This window comes from Hypanus sabinus, chromosome 22, assembly GCF_030144855.1.
Source record: "Hypanus sabinus isolate sHypSab1 chromosome 22, sHypSab1.hap1, whole genome shotgun sequence".
In the NCBI taxonomy this organism is placed as follows: Eukaryota; Metazoa; Chordata; class Chondrichthyes; order Myliobatiformes; family Dasyatidae; genus Hypanus; species Hypanus sabinus.
The window spans coordinates 9,734,490-9,759,949 of record NC_082727.1 but is presented as its reverse complement, the minus strand read 5'-3'; the positions used below and the strand labels follow the sequence as shown (position 1 = coordinate 9,759,949).

The window sequence follows — 25,460 nt, the reverse complement described above, 5'->3', positions numbered from 1 at the left end:
TGCCATGGCCAGATAGCATTAAGCAAAGGGTTGGTGGGCCACTGGTTTAGAGTGATATCATAGGCTGAAGGCCTGTTTTATGTTGCAACTTGCATCAGGTGTGAGTCCACCCCAAAGAGGAACTAAAGAGAGAGAGAGAGCATGGAAAGGAACGAAATTGATCCTAGCAGGATCCTTCTGCTTAGCTAACTCTGCATTCACGTTTGTGGTTTGAGTGCTGGTTATTGAGTCATCTCAGGTTCCAAGGTGACCGGAGATTGTCCTCCCTTGTCACACTGCCTCCAGTGGAATAAAGGTGGGACGTCTGAACTGCTCAGGGAGCTGGGTGCATCTGAGGAGAGAGAAGCAGAGCCAGCTGAGAAATCTGTGGAGGGTGCAGAGGAGACTTACCAGAACACTACTTGGATTATGAAGAGAGGTTGAGTGAGCCAGGGTTTGGAGCGAAGAAGAATAAAAGGTGACTTGATCGAGGTGTACAAGATGATAAGAGGCAGACATAGAGTGGATATCTTCCCCTTTCCTTTCCAGTCCTGATGAAATCCTGACGACATTCCAGCCTGAAATGTCGACTATTTATTCCTTTCCATAGATGCTGACATCCTGCTGAGTTCCTCCAGCATTGAATTGTTTTGACCTTATTTCTTACATCCTTCATATACATGAGGAGTAAAAATCTTTAAGTTACATCTCGGTCTAAATGTGCAATGTGCAATTTATAATAAATACTATGTAGAACAGGACAGTCAGTATAATGTAGAAATACTGTTGTGTCAGTATGAATTAATCAGTCTGATGGCCTGGTGGAAGAAACTGTCCCGGAGCTTGTTGGTCCTGGCTTTTATGCTGCGGTACCGTTTCCCGGATGGTAGCAGCTGGAGCAGTTTGTGGTTGGGGTGACTCGGGTCCCCAGTGACCTTCGGGCCCTTTTTACACACCTGTCTTTGTAAATAACCTGAATCATGGGAAGTTCACATCTACAGATGTGCTGGGCTGTCCACACCACTCTCTGCAGAGTCCTGTGATTGGGGGAGGTACAGTTCCCATACCAGGCAGTGATGCAGCCAGTCAGGATGCTCTCAATCTTGCCTCTTTAGAAAGTTCTCAGGATTTAGGGGCCCATACCAAATTTCCTCAACTGTCTGAGGTGAAAGAGGCCCTTTTGTGCCATTCTCACCACACAGCTGGTGTGTACAGACCTCGTGAGATCCTCGGTGATGTGGATGCTGAGGAACTTAAAGCTGTTCACCCTCTCAACCCCAGATCCATCGATGTCTCTAGGGGTTAGCCCATCTCCATTCCTCCTGTAGTTCACAACCAGCTCCTTTGTTTCCAGCAACTGCAGAATCTCATGTTTATGATTTGCTGCTCCAATGCGAAGTCACTTCGAGATATGCATGTACTGAAGAAATTTAAATCTTCTCTTCGATGGGAATGAAATACAAAATAAATTAGACACAACTAATACTTCTACAGTGCTATAAAACTGTATTAGTTCCAGCTGCCCTGATTAACTGAGGGCCCAACTGTTGTAATGTGAGTATTATTAAAAGTAAGTTAATACTAATCGGGGAGCTGTGGTAGCAAGAGGCGGGATCCGGGGTTGGCGGGGTCTTTATTTCTGCTCTTTTACTCCCAGTATGCGTTGTATATAGTTCCTCCCCTGTTTCCATCCAAGGGGTCAGTGTGGACATGGTGGAGGATTACAAATACCTGGGGATACAAATGGACAATGAACTAGACTGGTCAAAGAACACTGAGGCTGTCTACAAGAAGGGTCAGAGCCGTCTCTATTTCCTGAGGAGACTGAGGTCCTTTAACATCTGCCGGACGATGCTGAGGATGTTCTACGAGGCTGTGGTGGCCAGTGCTATCATGTTTGCTGTTGTGTGCTGGGGCAGCGGGCTGAGGGTAGCAGATACCAACAGAATCAACAAACTCATTCGTAAGGCCAGTGATGTTGTGGGGGTGGAACTGGACTCTCTGACAGTGGTGTCTGAAAAGAGGATGCTGTCCAAGTTGCATGCCATCTTGGACAATGTCTCCCATCCACTCCATAATGTATTGGTTAGGCACAGGAGTTCATTCAGCTAGAGACTCATTCCACCGAGATGTAACACTGAGCGTCATAGGAAGTCATTCCTACCTGTGGCCATCAAACTTTACAACTCCTCCCTCAGTGTGTCAGACACCCTGAGCCAATAGGCTGGTCCTGGACTTATTTCCACTTGGAATAATTTACTTATTATTATTTAATTATTTATGGTTTTATATTGCTATATTTCGACACTATTCTTGGTTGGTGCGACTGTAACGAAACCCGGTTTCCCTCGGGATCAATAAAGTCTGTCTGTCTGTCACCCAGGCCGTACAAGGTACCTGGAAGCCTCTGTATTGTAAATATCATTTGCCGTCCCCGATAAAGGTGTTCTTTTGGCCATCAAGTTGTCGAGTTTTTATAAAGTAGAAGTTACCACACCAACTAACTGGATGTGTGTGTGTGTGTGTGTGAGAGAGAGAGTGTGTGTGTGCGTGTGTGTGTGTGTGTGTGTGTGTGTGTGTGTGTGTGTGTGTGTGTGTGTGTGTGTGTGTGTGTGTGAAAGAGTGTGTGTGTGTGTGTGTGTGTGTGTGTGAGAGAGAGAGTGTGTGTGTGCGTGTGTGTGTGTGTGTGTGTGTGTGTGAGAGAGAGTGTGTGTGCGTGTGTGTGTGTGTGTGTGTGTGTGTGTGTGAGAGAGAGTGTGTGTGTGCGTGTGTGTGTGTGTGAAAGAGTGTGTGTGTGTGTGTGTGTGTGTGAGAGAGAGAGTGTGTGTGTGCGTGTGTGTGTGTGTGTGTTCAATGCTGGCTGGCAATTCCTGTGGCACCACTGGTGCCAAACTGTACCAGTCTCTGCCGTTGCTTTGGATCCAGTAGCTGTGTGGAGAGGGGTGCCTGTTACATGGGCTGCTACTTCTCTCAGTATCGTACTGCCCTGGCCTGCATGCTGGTTTGCGTATCATGTAGAGAGTGAGGATTCAACGTCCATAGTCATGGTCATATATATATATATATTTATAAATATAAAATTATGGAGTGTAAAATAATCAAATACTAATTGTGATAAATTAAATGTGCTGAAACAGTGAGATAGTGTTCTGGGGTTGGTTCATTGTCTGCTCAGAAAGGTGGTGGCAGATGGGTAGAAGCTTTTCCTAAACCACTGATGTGTCTTCAGGCTCCTAAAGCCCTCTGACGGTAGGAACAAGAGGGCACGTAGTGGGTGGTGCGATTTCCTAATGACAGGTGCCGCCTTTTGGAGATGTTCTCGATGCTGGGGAGTCTAGTGCCCACGGTGGAGCTGGCTGAGGTGTGACAGCTTTCTGCAGCCTTTCCTGGTCCTGTGCAGTGGCCCCTCTGTACCAGACCTGGTGCTTTCGACGGTACATCTGTGGAAATTTGCTCAAGTCCTTGATGACGTGGCAACCATGTTTTTATTATGTGGGGAGAGTGATGGGCTACAGCATTGCCGATTTGGTTGCAGGCGGTATCCGTTTCTCATGGTTTCTATTTCAGTTGTAGTGTCCATGGTTTAGAGTTTGTACAACGACAGAGGAGGTTGTTGTGTGTGCAGCAGGGTATGAGCTCAGCGTGTGTACATTTCAGGCTGCTTTGCCCCTCCATCCGCCAGTGCAGCGGCTGTGGGGAAACGGCAGTGATCTTCTGCAGCTGGCTGACTGGCCCGAATGGCTGCCTCCATTCACTAATGACTGGTTTAGGCAGCGGCTGGTTACCAGCACAGTGCAAACGAGGCAGGAGGCAGGGATGGAGGGCAGGGAGGGTCTTGCGGGAGGCTCTGAAGGACCTGGCAATTTTGGTTCATGGAGTCACAGAGAGGTACAGCAACGAAACAGGCCCTTTGGCCCACCGAGACTGTACTGGACATCAAGCATGCCTGTACCAATCCTGTGTTTTATTCCCATCGATTTCCACCTGATTCTATCACTCTCCCTCACACCGGAGAGGCTCAGCACCTCGCAGAAGCCAACCTCCCCTCCATGGACTGTCTATATAGTACCTGCCCCCTCTGCCTCAGTAAAGCCCCACCCACCCTGGACATTCTCTCTTCTCCCCTCCCGTCGGGCAGAAGATACAAAAACCTGAAAGCACAACTCCCCAGGCTCAAGGACAGCTCTGTCATGGATTATTAAACAGTTCCTTAGTATGATGAGTGGGGCTCTTGGACCTCAGGATACAGGATCTTGCACCGATTGTTTACCTGCGCTACACTTTCTCTGTGGCTGTTTTATCTTGTTCTCCCTGACCCGTGTGAAATATGCAAGACAAGCTTTTCATTGTATCCCGGCACATGTCCAAAATGCAAAGTGAATTTATTATGAAAGGACGTAAATGTTACTGTATACTCTCTGGAGATTCATTGTTTATGGTAGCAGTACATAAAAAAAAATCACTCCAAGTAACAAAATTGATAAATCGTGTGAAGGAGGAATAGTGAGATGGTGTTGATGAACCGTTGGGAAATCTGATGGCGGAGGGGAAGAAGCTGTTCCTAAAGTGTTGCGTGTGGGTCTTCAGGCTCCTGTACCTCCTGCTGTTGCCCAGTGGTAGTGCTGTGAATTCTTGGACGCTGAGGGTCTTTGATGATGGATGTGGAATCACCCTTTGGAGGTGTCCTGGATCCTGGACGAGGGTTGTGCTCGCGGTGAGGCTGGCTGAAGATCTGCAGCTTTTTCCAGTCCAGGGCAGAAGGTTCTCCACTGCACAGCTGCAGAAATTTGCCGGAGACTTTGGTGACAGACCGGATCTCCTCAAACTCGGAATGAAGTGTAGCTGCTGTTGTGCTTCTTCGTGGTGCGTCAGTACAGTGGGCCCAGGACAGGCCTTCCGAACCTGATGCTGCTCCCCCTTTCCACTGCTGGCCCCCCGAGGAGGAATGGCGAGTGCTCTCCTGACTTCCCCCTCCCTGGAGTACCTCCAAGTCATGCAACTCTGAGCTCTAGGAGCTAACGCACCTGACGCACTAACGTGTTGCTATTTATACAACAAAATGCACGGTTAACTGGTTTGCATTTCACACTCCCAGTGCTTCATTAGCTGTATCATTTGTCTCGGGCTTAGTTGTAAAGATGGGTTTTTTGAATGACGTGACATTGCTCAGCTCGATGCAAAGTAATTGACTGTGGAGCTCGTGTCATTGAGAACAGCCACTCATCTGGCAAATCGCTCAGCCGCTGTGGGCTGAACTCCCCAGTGCTCCAGTAACTTGGTAAATGTTGTCCTTATCAAGAAGAAGGTTTCTGCTGCTGGGGCTGAAAAGTTTTTCTGGTTCGGATAACGCGAGTCAGCTCCTAACGCCCTGGGATGCAGAGCATTGCCCTGTAATTTATTTTTTTATTGAAGTTCATCATCAAAGAAACATTTCCATAAGATGTATTTCAGACATTGTACATATACATCATATATATCACAAATCTCCACAGATAATTCTATGTCTGACCCACACAACAGCAGAGTATGTTACTGAATCAGTACTGAGAGGTACAAGGCACAGGCCTGGATCCCAGCTCCACAGGGGGATGCTTATGTAAGAATTGAGTGAAGCTAGTGTATGGGGTCACAGCATGGAAACAGGCTTTTCAGCCCCGGACTCCGTACCACAACAATCCCAAACACCACACAATCTGCAGACGCTGGGAATCCAAGTGACACACACAAAGTGCCTGAGGGACCCAGCAGGCCGGGCAGCGTCCGTGGGGAAGAGTGGACAGTCGACACTTGCTTCCTAGTTTACTTGCCCTACCTCTAAAGGTAAAGATGAGCTTTATTTGTCAGACGTGCGCCAAAACGCGCAGTGAAACGTGTGGCTTGTGCCAAATCAAATCAGTGAGGATTGTGGAGGACAGCCGGAAGGGTCGTCGCACTATGGCAGCAACAGAACATGCCCACACCTCAGTACACCTTTGGACTGTGGGAGGAAACCCGGAGGAAACCCATGCAGTCACCGGGAGAATGTAGAAACTCCTCCCAGACAACGGCAGAACTGAGCAAGGATAGTCAGTGCTGTAAAGTGTTACACTGCCAAGCTGTCCTGTTCTGGACCATTAAACACGAAACGAGTTCACATCTGACCATTGTAGCTACGGACATTTTTTTGTGGAAAAGTTTGTCTTGTCAACGAATGAAATGAAATGTTCTCTTTACATAGACTGGCCTAACCCACTAGTATAGTTGCAATCATGGCTGAGCAAGGCTTTTGGGACAAGCATGAGATGGCTATCAAGTACAGGCCCATCCACTGATCTCCACATCCATTGACTCAGACAGGGAGAGCCTGACACTTCATGGACTATTAAAAATTACCAGAATTAGGTCATTTTGGCCATCAAATCTTCTCCACCATTTGATCATGACTGATTTATTTTCCTTCTCAATCCCATTCTCCTGCCTTTTCTCCATAACCTTTGGGAACCAGTCAACCTCTGTTTTAAATATACCCAGTGACTTAGCCTTCTCTGGAGTCGGTGGCAATGAATTCCACCAACTCACCACCCTCTGGCAAAAGAAATTCTTCATCATCTGTTCTAAAGAGGCACCCATCTGTTCCATTTCCCTCCCTCACATTATCTCCTTATCAGCCCATCACCTCCCTCTGGTGCTTCTCCCCCTTCCCTTTCTTCTCCCGTCAGATTCCCCCTTTATTTCCTTCACCAATCAAGTTCCCAGCACTTCACTTCACTCGTCCTGTTCGCCTGGTTTGACCTTTCACCCTGTGTTTCTCCCTCCCCTCCCCCATCTTCTCACTGACTTCTCTTTCCAGTCCTGACAAAGGGGTTCAGCCCAAAACTCTTTTCCATAGACGCTGCCCGGCCTGCTGAGTTCCCCCAGCGTTTTGTGTGTGCTGCTCGGATTTCCAGCATCTGCAGATTTTCTCCAGTTTGTGCTTCTCTGTGTGGCTGGGCATAACAAAGCCATGAAGTAATTTGGATCGTCCAGTTAGATGGAATCATTTTGTGATTCAGAGATGTGATTAAGGGGAAGTGCATTCCAGCGGGCTGCTGGTTGGGCTGGTAAGAGTGCCAGTGACCCAGGCTCAATGGGTGGTTGATGACTGGGGTGAATGCATTTGGACTATGTTGTGTTGTACTGTTCCATCTCCTATGTTCCAATTTAAATGGCCGCTGTCTCTTGCCCTGGGGTAGCATCTGAGGGAAATCGATGGAGATATTAGGGGATTAATGTAAATGGAGACTCTCTTTCTCCCTCGGTGACTCTGTTGCAGAAAAGCTTGAATCTAACCCAGCGGGGCCTATATGGACCAATGTCTGATGCTCAGGCCTACTTCACTATTATTGTCATGAATTTGGTTCAGTGACTGGTAGTTCTGCTACACAGCTCCAGAAACCTGGGTTCAGTTCTGACCTCCACCACTGTCTGTGTGGAGCTTGTAACTCTGTGGGTCTCCAATAACCCCTCCTGCTTCCTCCCAGAATGCTCTGGCAGGTTAATTAGCTGCCCTGTGTGTAAGTGTGTGTGTGTCCTGCCCTGTGTGTGTCTAGAAGGGCCGAGATGGCCTGTATCCATGCTGTAATTGTTATTGTTAAATGGCAGATCCAGAGGGAGCTGACGAGCATGTGGGAGAAAATAGGTTACAGGGAAATAATTGGTGGAATGGGGTTGCCGGGATGGCATGCACTGGATGGGCCAAATACCTCCTTCTATATCACTCCGTCATCAATATGCATTGTTGTGTCTGCTTCACACACACAATGCTGGAGGAACTCGGCAGGTCAGGCCACATCTGTGGAGGGGAATAAACAGTTGATATTTTTTGCTGAGACCCTTTGTCAGAGCTCAACACCAGGATGTCACAAAGCAACGTTAGTTTGCCGTGCTTGGCCAGATTAGATTTTTACTTGTGCTTTTCTCAAATGTAGACGAAGTCAAGGATGTGAACGCTCTTGAGCTGTAAAAGGTAAAAGAAAAGATGAGCTTTGAACAGCCAATGTTTTGAGCTGACACTTCACCCTTGTTGCTTGCAGTGTGATTGTGGGTGGTTTATTGATGGATGTAAATTACTCCCTCTAGACTGCTCTGCAACTCAGTAAGATCAACAGAGCCTGCATGTCCTGAGGCACATATCGCAGCTTACTAATCACTTCCCGATGAGCTCGGGTTAAGGGACCTTTAGCCCAGAACAAGGCCCTTCGGTCTGACCAGTCCATACTAACCAACGTTCCCATTCAGTCTGACCAGTCCATACTGACCAACGTTCCCATTCAGTCTGACCAGTCCATACTGACCAACCAACATTCCCATTCAGTCTGACCAGTCCATACTGACCAACGTTCCCATTCAGTCTGACCAGTCCATACTGACCAACCAATGTTCCCATTCAGTCTGACCAGTCCATACTGACCAACCAATGTTCCCATTCATTCTGACCAGTCCATACTGACCAACGTTCACATTCAGTCTGACCAGTCCATACTGACCAACGTTCCCATTCAGTCTGACCAGTCCATACTGACCAACGTTCCCATTCAGTCTGACCAGTCCATACTGACCAACGTTCCCATTCAGTCTGACCAGTCCATACTGACCAACGTTCCCATTCAGTCTGACCAGTCCATACTGACCAACCAACATTCCCATTCAGTCTGACCAGTCCATACTGACCAACCAACGTTCCCATTCAGTCTGACCAGTCCATACTGACCAACGTTCCCATTCAGTCTGACCAGTCCATACTGACCAACCAACATTCCCATTCAGTCTGACCAGTCCATACTGACCAACCAACGTTCCCATTCACTCTGACCAGTCCATACTGACCAACATTCCCATTCAGTCTGACCAGTCCATACTGACCAACATTCCCATTCAGTCTGACCAGTCCATACTGACCAACCAACGTTCCCATTCATTCTGACCAGTCCATACTGACCAACGTTCCCATTCAGTCTGACCAGTCCATACTGACCAATGTTCCCATTCAGTCTGACCAGTCCATACTGACCAACCAACATTCCCATTCAGTCTGACCAGTCCATACTGACCAACGTTCCCATTCAGTCTGACCAGTCCATACTGACCAACCAACATTCCCATTCAGTCTGACCAGTCCATACTGACCAACCAACGTTCCCATTCATTCTGACCAGTCCATACTGACCAACCAATGTTCCCATTCAGTCTGACCAGTCCATACTGACCAACCAACATTCCCATTCAGTCTGACCAGTCCATACTGACCAACCAATGTTCCCATTCAGTCTGACCAGTCCATACTGACCAACGTTCCCATTCATTCTGACCAGTCCATACTGACCAACATTCCCATTCAGTCTGACCAGTCCATACTGACCAACCAACATTCGCATTCAGTCTGACCAGTCCATACTGACCAACCAACATTCCCATTCAGTCTGACCAGTCCATACTGACCAACCAATGTTCCCATTCAGTCTGACCAATCCATACTGACCAAACAATGTTCTTATTTGGTCTGACCAGTCCATACTGACCAACCAATGTTCCCATTCAGTCTGACCAGTCCATACTGACCAACCAACATTCCCATTCAGTCTGACCAGTCCATACTGACCAACCAATGTTCCCATTCAGTCTGACCAGTCCATACTGACCAACGTTCCCATTCATTCTGACCAGTCCATACTGACCAACATTCCCATTCAGTCTGACCAGTCCATACTGACCAACCAACATTCGCATTCAGTCTGACCAGTCCATACTGACCAACCAACATTCCCATTCAGTCTGACCAGTCCATACTGACCAACCAATGTTCCCATTCAGTCTGACCAATCCATACTGACCAAACAATGTTCTTATTTGGTCTGACCAGTCCATACTGACCAATGTTCCCATTTGCCAGCACTTGGCTCTTATCTACCTATCATTTTCTTGTCCGCAGTGTACATAATTTGAAAATAAATGTACTTTGAACTGGGGATCCTTTTCTCCGGTGCTATATAAATGTAGAGATTGTAATCGTAACAGTGTTTATCCCGGACAGCTGTCTGTCAGTGATGAGCAAACATCTCTGACTCAGTCCTGCTCGAGAGACTCAGTGCACGTGGAAGCTGTGGGAGTGCTGTGTTGTCGTGGATGTAAACAGAAGCCTCGTCCATTCTCTCTGTCTGCCTCGGCTGGATATAAATTACTCCTCGGAGCTGCCTCAGGGAAGGAGAATTACTCTGGGTGGGTGCTTTCTCTTCGACATAACTCGTGTCTCTGGTCGTTATCACGTTGCAGTTTGTGGGAGTTTGCTGTCGGGCCGTTCCCTACGGTGTAACTGTGACGATGGCTCAGTGTGGGTGGATGGTGTCGGTGCTACAGAAATGCAGGTCCTGCTGCTCTCGTCCTTTGTACCGGCAGGAATCGGAATCACACCGACGGTCACTGACACGTGTCCTGAAATCTGTTGTTTTGCAGCAGCAGTACAGTGCAGCACGTAAAAAATTAGTAAAAGTTACAATTAAAAAAAAAATGTAAAAAATAAATAATTAATCAGTGAAAAAGAGAGTAGAATAGTGAGGTGGTGTTCATGGTCGGTTCAGAAATCTGACGGTGGAGAGAAAAACATGGGAACCAGATATCACTGACGTACGTTGTGAAAATTGATTTTTGTGGCAGCAGTACGTTGCAATCCGAAAAACTAAACTATAAATTAGTGTGAGAGATATGTCATGCAAAAAGAGTTCTTCATAAACCATTGAGTGTGAGTCTTCAGGCTCCTGGACTCCCCTCTGACGGTAGTGATGAGGAGAGGGCGTGTCCTGGGGGGTGAGGGTTCTGAATGCCTCGCCCTTTGATGGTGCCCTGGATGCTGTGAAGCCTGTGCCCATGACGGATCTGCTGGGTTTACGGCCCTTTGCAGCTTCTCCCGATCCTGTGCATCGAAGCTTCCGTACGGGAAGTGATGCAGCCAGTCAGAACATCTCCACGGTACATCTGGAGAAATCCACTAGAGTCTTTGAAAAGACTCCTGAAGCTCTGAATGAAACACAACAAGTCGTCTGCCTTCTGCGCTTGTAGCTGGCAGCGCTCAAAAAATTCAGATTTTAGAGGTTTGGGGATTTCGTCTTTTCAGATAAGGGGTGCGCCACCTGTATTATCAATCTCATCTTCAAAATAAGTAAATGCCCAGGCACCAATCGACCTTTGCATACAGAACTACCAATTATGTGACATAGCAAAGAATTTCTTCAACACACGAGAGTCTGCAGGAGCTGGAAATCTGGACTGAGACACACAAAATGTGGGAGGAATTCAGCGGGTCAGACAGCATCCTTGGAGTGGAATAAACTGTCGAGGTTTCGGACCAGACCCTTTCTTCATTTCAACATTGCTTTTGTTTAAGCAATCTGCTACAGAAAGTAGTGAGAAAGCTCTACTACCGGGGAAGTTCACTGCTGCTGATAAATCTTTCTCCTTCATTGAAATATCTCTCTGACTCTGTTAACAGAACTCGCCACAAACTGACTGTAGAGTCAGAAACAATGATTCCCCAGCTCACGCTTCGTAACGCCTTCCTGCAAGATTCAGGGATATGTGAGAGTTTGAGGTGAACACTTTGTACCTTAGCCTTTCCAGACTGACCACCGTTCCCATCTAAGCCAGTCCCATCTGCCAGCACTTGTCCCATGTATACCTCACCCTTTCCTGCCCAAGCACCTTTTGAATGTTGTGAACCACTATCACTGACAGCTCAATTGCATAAGATTCACCTTCTGGGTGAGGAACTTGCCCCCTCACCTTCAGTTGTGTCCTCTAGTTCTTGATTCTCCATCCCTGGGGGGAAGTCCTGCGATCTTTCATCCTTTCTAGAGCCTCATGATGTGTACTCCTCAGTAAGATTCTCACTTTCCTGTGCTCGAAAGAAAAAGTTCCATTCTGCCCTGTTCAGTCCTGCAGGTCCTGGCGTCAACCTCGTAAATCTCCTTTGACCTGTTTCCAACTTAATAGCATCTTTCCTACAGCATGGCGACCAAGACTAGACCCAGTATTCCACGTGTGGCCTCGTCAATGTCTTGCTCAGCAGAGTGTCCAAAGTCCTGTACCGGTGAAGGCTAGCCAGTGTGCCAAACAGTTTTCTGACCGTCCGGTCTGTCTGCAATGCCAGTGTCAGAGAACCACGTGCTTGTTATCATAGGGCTCTCTCCTCTGCAGCAAACCCCTGGTTCACTGTGAAAGACCCGCCCTCATTTATCTTCCTAAAATTAAACTGTGTTTGTCATTCTTTACCTAACTGATCAAAATCTCTCTTTCCTCAAAAGCAGCAATGGTACTGATGATATATTATAAATGGCTCCACATCTGACAGTGTCTCTGCTCCCTCTGTTCTTACATGCCCTGCACCGCCTGTTTTTTAAACTACTTAGTCAGTTTTTCATGTGGTCTGTTCAGAGTAGTCAACAGAGCTGCGTACATGTAGTGAACAGGGACTGTGTACGTGTGGTGAACAGGAACTGTGTATGTGTGGTGAACAGACTGTGTACGTGTAGTGAACAGAGACTGTGTAGGTGTAGTGAACAGGGACTATGTACGTGTGGTGAACAGACTGTGTATGTGTAGTGAACAGAGACTGTGTAGGTGTAGTGAACAGGGACTGTACATGTGGTGAATAGGGACTGTGCAGGTGTGGTGAACAGGGACTGTGTACGTGTGGTGAAGAGGGACTGTGTAGGTGTGGTGAACAGAGACTCTGTACGTGTAGTGAACAGGGACTGTGTAGGTGTAGTGAACAGGGACTGTACATGTGGTGAATAGGGACTGTGCAGGTGTGGTGAACAGGGACTGTGTACGTGTGGTGAACAGGGACTGTGCATGTGGTGAATAGGGACTGTACATGTGGTGAATAGGGACTGTGTACGTGTGGTGAACAGGGACTGTGTACATGTGGTGAACAGGGACTGTGTACGTGTGGTGAACAGGGACTGTGTACGTGTGGTGAACAGGGACTGTGTACATGTGGTGAATAGGGACTGTGTACGTGTGGTGAACAGGGACTGTGTACATGTGGTGAATAGGGACTGTGTACGTGTGGTGAACAGGGTCTGTGTACATGTGGTGAATAGGGACTGTGTACATGTGGTGAACAGGGACTGTGTACGTGTGGTGAACGGACTGTGTACGTGTGGTGAACAGGGACTGTGTAGGTGTGGTGAACAGGGACTGTGTAGGTGTGGTGAACAGGGACTGTGTAGGTGTGGTGAACAGGGACCGTGTACATGTGGTGAACAGGGACCGTGTACATGTGGTGAACAGGGACCGTGTACATGTGGTGAACAGGGACTGTGTAGGTGTGGTGAACAGGGACTGTGTAGGTGTGGTGAACAGGGACTGTGTAGGTGTGGTGAACAGGGACCGTGTACATGTGGTGAACAGGGACCGTGTACATGTGGTGAACAGGGACCGTGTACATGTGGTGAACAGGGACCGTGTACATGTGGTGAACAGGGACCGTGTACATGTGGTGAACAGGGACCGTGTACATGTGGTGAACAGGGACTGTGTAGGTGTGGTGAACAGGAACCGTGTACATGTGGTGAACAGGGACCGTGTACATGTGGTGAACAGGGACCGTGTACATGTGGTGAACAGGGACTGTGTACATGTGGTGAACAGACTGTGTATGTGTGGTGAACAGGGACTGTGTACATGTGTGATAGTGAAGAGGAAGAAGCTGTTCCTGAAACACTGAGTGTGGGTATTCAGGCTCCTCAATCTCCTCTCTGACTGTGGTAATGAGAAGAGGGCTTGTCCTGGATGGTGAGGGTCCTTCAAGGTGATTGTCACCATATTGAGACATCGTCTGTTGAAGTTGTCCTCCGTGTTGGGCAGACTATTGTCAAACACAGAGGCCTTACAACCCTCTGTGCTCTTTCTGATTCAGGCATTGTGCCAACGAACCAGATGGTGATGCAGCAAGTCAGAACGCTGTCCCTGGTACATCTGTAGAAACCTGCTAGACACAGAAATCTGCTCAAACTCCTGAAGAAATGTAGCTGTTGTCATGTTTCTTTGTAATTGCATTGGAAGCTGCTCACTGGTTCCCTGCAGTCCTTTCCCAGACTGCTCTGCGTTCACCACTTCCCCTCCTTCTCATCTCTCAGCAGTTCAGGACAGCTGCCAGAATTTGGAATTAAATTTCTCTCCATAACATCGAATCCAGGGTCCATTGCATGATATAAGAACATGGAGATCCCCTAGGAGTGGAAATCAAAGTCAGGTAGTTCCAAAACAATGCCTGAAAGCACACAGAGGAATCTGGGAATCTGGAACTCCAGCAGATGTTGAGGCTCAAGAGTTGAATTGAACCTTGAGCTTGATAGATTGTTATAGGGCTCAAGTACTAGGGTAACGGAGTTAACGTGGGTGAGTGGGTTGGAATATGGGGGAGGGCGAGGCCTCGCTCTGACCTGGAATGATGGAACAAGACTGGGGGAACGAGGTTGAAGCAGGTTCAATTAGCGACGTTTAAGAGATACCTGGATTGAAAAAAGATCAGATTTCTGAATGGATGTTGAACACTACCTCACAACTTTTTAATTTCCATTTTGCACTACTCATTTAATCTAACTGTTTGTGAGTATATATTTCCTGTAATTTGCATGTTTTTCCTATTTATATTGATCGTACTGCTGCTGCGAAGACAACAAATTTGATGACGTGCCGGGGATATTATTTTGATTCTGACAGGATAGGAGGGGCTTAGCGGGATAGGGGCTCAATGTGAGCAAATGGGATAGTTTGGCATGGATAGTTGGGCTGAATGGCCTGGCTTCACTCTGTGACTCTATTGCCACTACATCCATTGTTGTGCATTGCTCCTGCTAAGCAGAGTGAAAATTAATCTTTAGAAAATATTTTTTTTGTCTCCTTTAGATCTGCATTACAAACGATTCAGACACAACGATTCAGTCGTGTACACAACGTTCTGGCTTGAGGAGGAACAGGGGGTCCTTTATGTTGGAGCAAGAGAGGCCATCTTTGCTCTCAATATGAATGACATCACTGACAAGTCCATGAAAACGGTAAGGATCACGTTTCACAGAATCGTGATGTGCGGGAGAAGACCCTTGGCCCTGTTTGAGTGTGCCAGCCTTGTTAGAGGGACTCTCTGATCAGTCCCACTCCACTGCCCTTGCTCTGCAGACCGAGGCTCAGTGAGTTCGGACATCGCCAACAAGGCCAGTGTCTCTTGCTTACACCTCACTGGTAGCAGCAATGGTATGCCAGCTTTTAGCACTGAAGCTGGCTGTTAGTTGGCAAAGAATGAATTCCTTTTTGAGAACTGATCTCCTGTACTTTTGATTAGGGAGCCTAAGGTAAAGGAATCCTTAGGAGATAGGGATCTAAAGTGAGGATGAGGCAACCATGGCTGACAGGGGAAATCAAAGACAATATAAACGCCAAAGAGAGGGCATACGATAGAGCAAAAATCAGAGTACTGGAAATCTCTTAAAAACCAACTGAAGGCAACTAAAGTCATTAGGAGATAAAAGATGAAATGTGAAGTTAAGCTAGCCAATAATATAAAAGAGGATATCAGACATATAAAGAGTAAAAGAGAGATGAGAGTGGATATTGGACCGCCGGAAAATGATGCTGGAGAGGTAGTAATAGGGGACAAAGAAATGGCTGACAAGTATTTTGCATTAGTCTTCACTGTGGAAAACACTAAAGTAGAAGTGAGTGAAGTTGTTGTGACTAAGAAGAAGGTTCTTGGGAAGCTGAAAGATCTGAAGTCACCTGGACCAGATGGACTACGCCCCAGGTTCAGAAATAGGTCACTGAAAAGATAGTGCAGGCATTAGTAATGACCTTTGAAGAATTGTCAGATACTAGAATAGTTCCGGAGGATGGGAAAATTGCAAATGTCACTCCGAGCTTCAAGAGGGGAAAGAGGCAGAAGAAAGGAAAGTATCGGCCATTTAGCCTGTCTTCATTGGTTGGGAAGATGTTGGAGTCGAACGCTAAGCATGTGGTTTCGGGGTACTTGGAAGGCACGTGATAAAATAGGCCAAAGTCAGCATCGTTTCCTCAACAGAAAATCTTGCCTGAAAAATCAGTTAGAATCCTTTGAAGAAATAACAAGCAGGATATACAAAGGAGAATTGGTGGCTGTTGGAGGGTTTGACAAGCTGCTGCACTTGAGGCTACTTAATAAGAGGCATGATATTTCAGGAGAGATACTGGCATGGATAGAAGGTTTGCTGACTGGCAGGAGGCAAAGAGTGGGAATGAAGGGGACCTATTCTGGTTGGCTGCCTGTGAGTAGTGGCGTTCCACAGGGGTCCATATTGAGACTGCTTCTTTTCACACTATACATGAATGATTTAGATGACAGAACTGACAGGTTTGTGGCCAAGTTTGCAGATGATAGGAAGATAGGTGGAGGGGCAGTTAATGTTCAGGAAGCAGGGCCTCTGCAGATTAGGAGAATGGGCAAAGAAGGAGCAGATGGAATATCGTGTAGGGAAGTGTATGTTCATGCACTTTGGTAGAAGAAATAAAGGCGTATACTGTTTTCAAAATTCAAAACTCTAAGGTGCAAAGGAACTTGAGAGACCTTGTCAGGATTCCCAGAAGGTTAATTTGCAGGTCGAGTCTGTGGTGATAAAAGGCAAATGTGAAGTATACGTTAATTTTGAGAAGACGAGAGCAAGGGGTGTAATGCTGAGGCTTTATAATGCATTGGTCAGACTGCCCTCGGAGAATTGTGAGCAGCTTTCAACCCCTTATTCAGAAAAGATGTGCTGTTATTGGAGAGAGTCCCGAAGAGAATAATTCTGGGTATGAAAGAGGGGGTCTCGTTGAAACTTAGGGAATATCGAAAAGCCTAGATAGAGTGGATGTTTCCTGTAGAGAAGGAGTCTAGGACCAGAGGGCACAGACTCAGAATGGAGGGACACCCACAGAGTAGAGATGAGGAGGGATTACTGTAACCAACGGGTGTGTGGAATTCATTGCCACAGACGGCTGTAGAAGCCAAGTCATTGAGTATTACTATATTCAAAGCAGAGATTGATAGCTTCTTCATTAGTCAGGGCATCAAAGGTTACAGGGGGAATGCATGAGAATGGGGTTGAGAGGGGTTGAGAGATAGATCAGTGGGTCGAATGGCCTATTTCTGTTTCTGTGTCTTACGGTTTTTCATTCTGTGAACCCAGATAGATTTGATGCAGCCTGTACAGCCTGTGTGGGGAAGGGGTAGCTGGCAAATCTCTGCTTCCTCAGAGTGATCTGCATTTCAGCTGCCTCCCACCAGGAACGGGCAGGGCGGGGCTTGTTGACGCTCTGAGAACTTGGGTGCAGACTGCGGCCCCTCAGTGAATTCTGCAAAGGGATCTTCACCTGCTGCCATGTTATTGTGTTCACAGGTGCCGTGGCAAACCGTACCTGACAAAAGAGCGATTTGTCTAAATAAGCGGAGGAACAACGAGGTATGGGACTGGATTAGCCCACGTAAGCTTGCACATCTCTCCCTGTGACCTGTCCACCCATCACCCTCGTCATTCACCATACTACACTGGCCTGGGCTCGGGCTTCACTCCACACCTAGCATATCTTGTGTGTGTTTTCTTAATTGTATCTTTCAATCACCTGATGGGCTGTTAAAACCTTCCATGATTTCCAGCTCTCTTCGACTCTGGCCTCTTGTACAGCTCCTGTTTTAATTTTTCCATCACTCCCAGATACCAAATTTGACCTCAGCTGTGGAAATTTTCATTGGGAGGCAATTCAGCCCCTTGGAGTTATTTCCCAGACCTTTCTTGGCCTTTAGGATAGGCCTTTAGGCCTACTGTGGGCCTGTTGACCCATTGTCACACCTCCTCAGATAATTATTGTCAAATTTTGCTTTAAGGTGCTCCCTTAAAGCATGTTGGAACACTCTGCGCATCAAAAGATGTAGATGGAAGTTGTCACTGATAGATGCTGGCATATTGAGATAAACTCCTGGAAAGTTAAATACTGACCTATACTCTGCTCTTTATAGATTGACTGTTATAACTACATTCGTTTTCTGCAAAGATTCAATGGAACACACTTACTCACCTGTGGCACCTATGCATTTTATCCTCAATGTGCCTACATTGTAAGTATTTCTTCCAGCATTGTTAGAATTACCTTCTCTTTCACCGCACGTCGCCTCACTATGGGGAGGATGTGGAAGCTTTGGAGATTTACCAGGGTGCTGCCTGGATTAGAGAGCGTGTCTTACGAGGATAGGCTGAGCGAACTCGAGGTTTTCTCTTTGGAGCGAGAGAGGTGACGATAGAGGTGTACAAGATGACAAGAGGCAGAGATGGAGTGGACAGCCACTCGGGGAGGAAATGTCTAACGCGAAGGGGCATAACAACGGCGGAAAGTGTACGAGGGGCATTAGTGGTAAGTTTTTCACACAGGGAGTGGCGGGTGAGTGATACATCCTGCCGGGAGGAGGTGGTAGAGGCAGAAACATTAGAAGCATTTAAGAAACTCAGAAAAATAAAGGGCTCTCTCGGAGGAAGGGGTAGATTGATCACAATCATAGGTGATAGGGTTGATCATAGGTAATAAGATGGGAACGGCATTGTGGGCTGACGGGTCCGAGGTGTTCTATCTCCAGTTGTACTGATTACTTTGATTTTATTCCTTCCTCTCACCCGCCTCGCCATCCCATAAAGGAGGTTAAAAGCTTCACCCTATCGGCTTCCTTTGAGGGAAAAGAGAGATGTCCTTACGACCCCGCTGTTGGATACACAGGCCTCATCGTTGGTGAGTGGGAATCATTGGTCATATCCTCAGCTGCATTTTTGTATCTCAGTTTTACATCAGGAAAAACTGATAGCAGATTTTATTGTGCCCCAGGAAGCTAGAATTAGAAATTAAGGCAGTGCCTGCCCTTAATAAAAGACTGTAAAATTGCATTCATCTTGCATTTGAGATTCGGGGAGATATTCTGAGTGGGCTGAGCTCCCGGCTGAAGTATTATTCCCATTGTGCTTAATATAAAGGTGCAAAATTGAAATGAATGCGTAGTGCTGTGGTGGATTCCCTCTTCCCCCACTGCTGGTCTCTGCAGCACGTCTGTTCTGTTTAATCAGGTCCGTGTATGCCAGAACTGATTTAAGCTTCATATTCCTTTTAAGCAGTTGTAGCAGACATTCCCCAATCTCACCAGGACTTGTTTCAATATCTGTGGCTTCTTACCTACAAACACGTGAATTTTTATTTATCATTTTTTTAAAGGCTTTGGTTATAATTGACAGGACCAGCATAAAGATGGGCTTTATTTGTCACATGAACATTGAAACATCAAAACATACAGCGAAGCACCTAGTTTGCATCAATCAAATCAGCAAAGATTGTGCTGGAGTTCATCCAGAATTGTGTGTGTGTTACTCCGGATTATGCTGGGGCAGCCCGCAGGAGTCACCACGTTTCTGTAGCACGTCGACCACTTACTAATCCTAAGCCTTTGGAAGGTGGGAAGAAACCAGAGCTCGCATGCTCACAGGAAAAGCATACAAACCTTACAGACAGCAGCGGGAATCGAATCCCAGTGTTAGGTCAGCCGCGGTATTTAATGCTCATCCCTGATCACCCTTGGGAAGACGGTGCTGAGCCACCTCCTTCACCCACTGCGTCTTTAAATGTATAGCATAGAACAGTACAGGCCTTTCGGCCCACAATGTTGTGCTGGCCTTCTAACCTCCTCCATGATCAATCAAACCCTACCCTCCCACACAGCTTGCCACGTGTCCTACTAAGAGTCTCTTAAATGCCCCGAATATACCCATTCACAACAGTGCATTCCAGACGCCCATCACTCTTTGTGTAAAAACAAAAACCTTCCTCTGATAATCCCCCCTAAACTTTCCTCCACTCACCTTAAGAGGATGTTCTCTAGTATTGTCCATCGTTCTCCTGGGAAAAATACGTTGATTATCCACTCTATCTCTGCCTCTTTATCAAGTCACCTCTTCAAAGAGAAAAGCCCTAACTCACTCAACTTTTCCTCATAAGACACGCTCTCCAATCCAGGCAGATTTCCCCTGCACCCTCTCTAAAGCTTCCACATTCACACCATCCTTGTGAGGTTGTTTATACGATGCTCCTGGACACAGAGTTCCAGGGTTCGGACACTGATAGCTGTTGGATCTAGAGGTCATGTCCAGAATGTTCTTCAGAAGGCAAGAATGAAATGTATGGTTACAGCCATTTTATTGGGGTTGATAACAAAGAAGTAACCGCAACCACACAAAATGCTGGTGGAACGCAGCAGGCCGGGCTGCATCTATAGGGAGAAGCGCTGTCAACGTTTCGGGCCGAGAACCTTCGTCAGGACTAACTGAAAGGAGAGATAGTAAGAGATTTGAAAGTAGTGGGGGGAGGGGGAAATGGGAAATGATAGGAGAAGATCGGAGAGGGTGGGATGAAGCTAAGAGCTGGAAAGGTGATTGGTGAAAGTGATACAGAGCTGGAGAAGGGGACGGGAGGCCTTGGGAGAAAGAAAGGGGGAGGGGAGCACCAGAAGGAGATGGAGAACAGGCAATATGTCAGGGATGGGTTAAGAAGGGGAGGAGGGGCATTAACGGAAGTTAGAGAAGTCAATGTTCATACCATCCTCTGCCAGTAACTGTAACCAATTCACTGTACTGCCAGAAAGAGGGAAAGGAGACAAAGAGAAAAGTTGTGGTCACATTATACTAAAAACTAGTTTGATTAGAGAAACCTCATTGATAAGGGGCAGCCTGTAGAAAGGGGTTTGGGAGTTCTAGTACACGATTGCCTAAAGGTGAGTTAGTAATAAGAAATGGCAAATGTAGGGTAAGCATTCATTTTGACTGGACTGGGATAAGGCATTTGTCTGACCATATTTGGAGTCTTGTCAGCAGTTTTGGGTCCCGTAACCGAGAAGGGATGTGCTGGCATTGGAGACGGTCCAGAGGAGGTTGATCCTGGGAATGAAAGGGTTAACAGACGAGCAGTGTTTGACGACTCACTGGACTTGAAACCTGTTGAATGTTGCAAAGCCTAGATAGGGACGACGTGGAGGATGTTTCCGTAGCAGGAGAGTCTAGGACCAGAGGGCATAGACTCAGAATAAAAGAATGTTCGTTTAGAACAAGGACAGGGAGAAATGTTTTCAGCCTGAATGTGGTGGTTCTGTGGAATTAATTGCCACAGACAACTATGGAGGCCATTGGGTATATTGATTAGTAAGGGCTTCAAACGTGTGAAAGAGGCGGGAGAATGGGGTTGAGGGAAGGTGAGTCAGCCACGATTGACTGACGGAGTGGACTCGGTGTGCGGAACAGGCCGGTTCTGCTCCGGATGTCTCCTGGTGTTACCTTCTTGGGTTCAGTGGTGTGGCTGGCTGCAGAGAAACCACAGAACCGGCTCTGCTACAATTACTGAAAACTCACGGAGTATTTACAGACCAACAGGTAACTACATGAACATATAAGCAAGCGTAGAGAAGGTTAAACACGAGAAAAACAACCATTTCAACCCCAATCCAACACAACGAAGAGTGGAGAGTGGTGGTGTTCACCTGAGCCTGCTGCCCTTGTCCTTTCTTACAGTCACACAGTCATAGAACACTACAGCTTAGAAACAGGCCCTTCAGCCCATCTAGTCCATGCTGAACCATTTAAACTGCCTACACTGACCTGTGTTGGGACCACAGCCCTCCAAACCCTTAGCATCCGTGTACCTGTCCAAACTTCTCTTAAATGTGGAAATTGATTTGCAGACACTTGCGTTGGCAGCTCGTTCCACTTTCTCACAACCCTCTGAGTGAAGATGTTGCCATTATGTTCCCATTAAACTTTTCACCTATCTACACCCCTCATAACTTTGTATACCAGGGGTGATTGTTATGTTTGTGGCCTAAGGTAGAAGGAGTCAATTTTAGAAAACCTAGCACATTTATTTTTCAACATTGTCCCCTCCTACATCTACACACTTAGTCCAGCGGTCGTGGAGCATATGGATCTTGGACCTCTGGAAAGTGTCCGCAGCAGGGGTGATTGATAAGTTTGTGGCCTAAGGTAGAAAGAGATGAGTTATACAACTCTCTTTACATGCACATGCAGTTCTAACTCAACAGGGGTGATTGATAAGTTCGTGGCCTAAGGTAGAAGGAGATGAGTCCAAGATCCGTATGCTCCATGACCGCTGGACTAAGTGTGTAGATGTAGGAGGAGACTATGTTGAAAAATAAATGTGCGAGGTTTTCTAAAATTGACTCCTTCTACCCTAGGCTACGAACATATCAATCACCCCTTGTAGCTCTATCAAATCTTCCCATATTCTAAGGAATGAAGTCCTAACCTATTCAACCTTTCCATATAACTCAGGTCCACCAGTCCTGGCAACATCCTTGTAAATCTTCTTGACATCTTTCCTGTCGGTGGGTGACCAAATCTGTGTACCAAAAATACTCCAAATTACGCCTCATCGGTTTCTTATATAACTTCAACATAACATCCCAACTCCTTCACTCAGTACTAAGGGGAATTAAAGGTTATGGGGAAAAGTCAGGTAGGTGGAGATGAGTCCATGGTCAGATCAGCCATGGTCTTATTGAATGGCGGAGTAGGCTTGACGGGCTGGATGACCGACTCCTGCTCCTGTGTCTTTATGATCTATGAGGCATTGTGCCAGAAGCTTTCTACCTACCTGTGTCGTGACTTTCAATGAATTGTGTACTTGTATTCCCAGATCCCTTTGTTCTACCACACTCCTCAGTGCCCTTCCGCTCACCGTGTAACCTACCCTGATTGGTCTTCCCAAAGTGCGACAGCTCACACTTGCGTTAGATCCCATCTGCCACTTTTCCAGATGGTCCAGATCCCACGGCAAGCTTTCATAGTCTTCCTCGCTGTCCACTACGCCCCGATTTTGGTGTCCCTCTGCAAATTTGCTGATCCTATTAACCACATTATCATCTAGACTGTTGATATAGATGACAAACAACAACGGACCCAGCGGCAATCCCAGGGAAGCTACACTACTCACAGGTCTCCAGTCAGAGAGCCAACCATCCACTGCCACTCTCTGGCTTCTCCCACAAAGCCAATGTCTAACCCAATTTACTACCTCATTCTGAATGCCAAGCAACTGAACGTTCCCAACCAGCCTTCCACGTGAGACCTTGTCAAATGCTTGCTCAAGTCCATGCAGAAAGTATCTACTTGGTGGCAGAGGTCATGGGTTTGGGAGGCGCTGTCACGCTAGACTAGTTGCCAGGACTACTGCCCAATAGTTCCAACGATCCGGGTTTGATCCATGTGGACCATGTGGCTTTCCCTGGGACTGCTGGTGCTTCCCAAATCTCTACGGCATATGAGCTGGAAAATTGCCCCTAGTATGTGAGTATTAACATCTGGGGTGAGTTAAAGGGAGTATGGGACGAACAGGTTACGTTATGGGAGAATGCCAGTTTTGTGAGTCAGTGGAAGATTCCAGCTGGAGTGAAAATCAATCAATTAATTTTAATTAATGCTGGAAGTCTGAAATAAAATGAGGAAGAACTGAAACAACTCAGCAGGTCAGACAACATCTGTTTGAGGTCCGGGACCCATCATCAGAACTGAGACAAAGAGGTGTGGAGGTTGAGGTGGTGGAGAAGACAGGGAGCACAGTGGGTGGAACTCAGGGAATTACCCTGATAGGATGGAATAGCGTGGCATTTCAGGGGCATTGAGGGGTTAAATTGGAGGAGCCTTTGCCCATCCGTCACGAACACCTGCTTCCCAGAGTTATTCCTTACAGCTCTCAAGATCAATCACGCACTTCTGAAGTTGTTTTCAAGTTTCTAGTAGAACATTAATATTGTTAATGATTCAAATGTCCAAATTCTGCTTTCTCACAGACAGTAAAATCTACACTGCCACGCTCTACGGGTTCCAAAGCAAACAGCCGGATATCAAACGGAACTTCCAGGACCGTTCGTTCAGGATGGACGACTCCGTTTCTAACTTGTTGAATGGTAAGGAGGACAGTTCAGTCATTCAGTAATGCTGTCATCTTTCTGCGAAACTTCAACAAAAATAGAAAATGTAGGAAACACTCAGGAAGCCAGGTAGCATCCGTGGAGAGAGAACTAGGTCATGACTCTCCAGTAGAGTGCATTCTCTCTCTAAGAACACCAATAAGCTTGCAAACAGACCTATTGGGTAGCGAGTGGGTACCAACCCAGTTTACACCAATATTACATTAATACCATACCACCCCCGACCATTTCTTATCAATTCCCCCCAGATTCTAACACTCACCCATACACTAAGGGTATTTAAGGCCAACCAGCCCACTAATATGCACCTCCTTGGGATGTGGTAGGAAACCAGATGACCTGGGAAAACCCTTGCAGCCATGGAGAACTAGCGAACTCCACACAGTCAGCACTGAAGGTCAGGATTGACCCTGGGAGGCAGCAACCCTAGAAGCTGAATGTTTCCAGCACATTCTATTCCGAAAGGTCGCAGTGTCCCCTTACCTTAGCTCACGGGAGCACTGGACCACATCCGTAACAGGAGGGCTGCGTTAAACTCCTGATGCCCTCTGTCAGAAGAGGCTTGCAGCTCTTGGCACAATGCAAGCCGATGCATGTTTGGGCTTTCACACGAGGCTCGGTTACTAACAAGTCTATGCACACTGTAACGCGCCTGGTGTTAGATTGGAACGTACTGCAGAATATAGAAAACAAACGCATTACAAGAGCTGAAAGAATTCTTGTGTAAGTAAAAACTGGTTCTGTTTAATTTCTTCCAGAACTGTTATGCTTATTCACTGTGTGTTTTGCAGCATCTGTCTGATGGCCATTTACAACTGGAGTTTCATTCCAGTGCAGTCACTGAGAGTAACCAGTTCCATATCAATGACTCAATACGTATCCAATGTCTCAAATTTATTATCAAACTACATACATCTTCCGTTGCTCTACCCTGACATTTATTTTCTTGTGGGCATTTAGAGAAAAATAAAATATACTATAGAATTTTGAAAAACTGCACATAAAGACCGACAAACAGCTGATGTGCAAAATAAACCAAATTGTGCAAATAAAGAAATAATACTGAGACTGTGAGATATCGAGTCCCTGAAAGTGAGTCCGTGGGTAGTGGAATCAGCTCAGAGTTGTAGTGAGTGAAGTTATCAGAATCGATCCAGGAGCCTGATGGTTGTAGTGTAATAGCGGCTCCTGAACCGCTGGTGTGGGCCCTGAGGCTTCTGTAGCTCCTTCCCGATTGTAATAACGAGCAGGGAGCATGGCCTGGGTGGTGGGGGTCCTTATGATGGATGATTCTTTCTTGTGGCAACGCTCCATGTCAGTTTGCTCAATGATGGAGTGGGCTTTTCCTGTGACGGACTCAGCTGTTTCCACCCCTTTCTGCAGACTTTTCCATGCCTGCTTTCATACCAGGCCACGAGGCAAACAGTTAGGATAC

At 46.8% G+C, this 25,460-nt stretch overlaps 1 protein-coding gene across 5 annotated transcripts in view; it reads left to right on the top strand.

Moving 5' to 3' along the window:
* Positions 1-25,460, top strand: part of LOC132379315 (semaphorin-4G-like) — a 232,914-nt gene that overhangs the window by 65,754 nt on the left and 141,700 nt on the right. For all 5 annotated transcript variants that reach the window (XR_009507385.1, XR_009507384.1, XR_009507383.1 and 2 more), the window contains exons 2-6: positions 14,902-15,050; positions 17,400-17,462; positions 18,017-18,115; positions 18,687-18,777; positions 23,885-24,001. Coding sequence is in view for 1 of the 5 variants with exons in the window: in XM_059947021.1 (XP_059803004.1) it covers positions 14,902-15,050; positions 17,400-17,462; positions 18,017-18,115; positions 18,687-18,777; positions 23,885-24,001 (519 nt within the window). In the remaining 4 variants the exon portion in view is untranslated. The remainder of the gene's footprint in view (positions 1-14,901; positions 15,051-17,399; positions 17,463-18,016; positions 18,116-18,686; positions 18,778-23,884; positions 24,002-25,460) is intronic.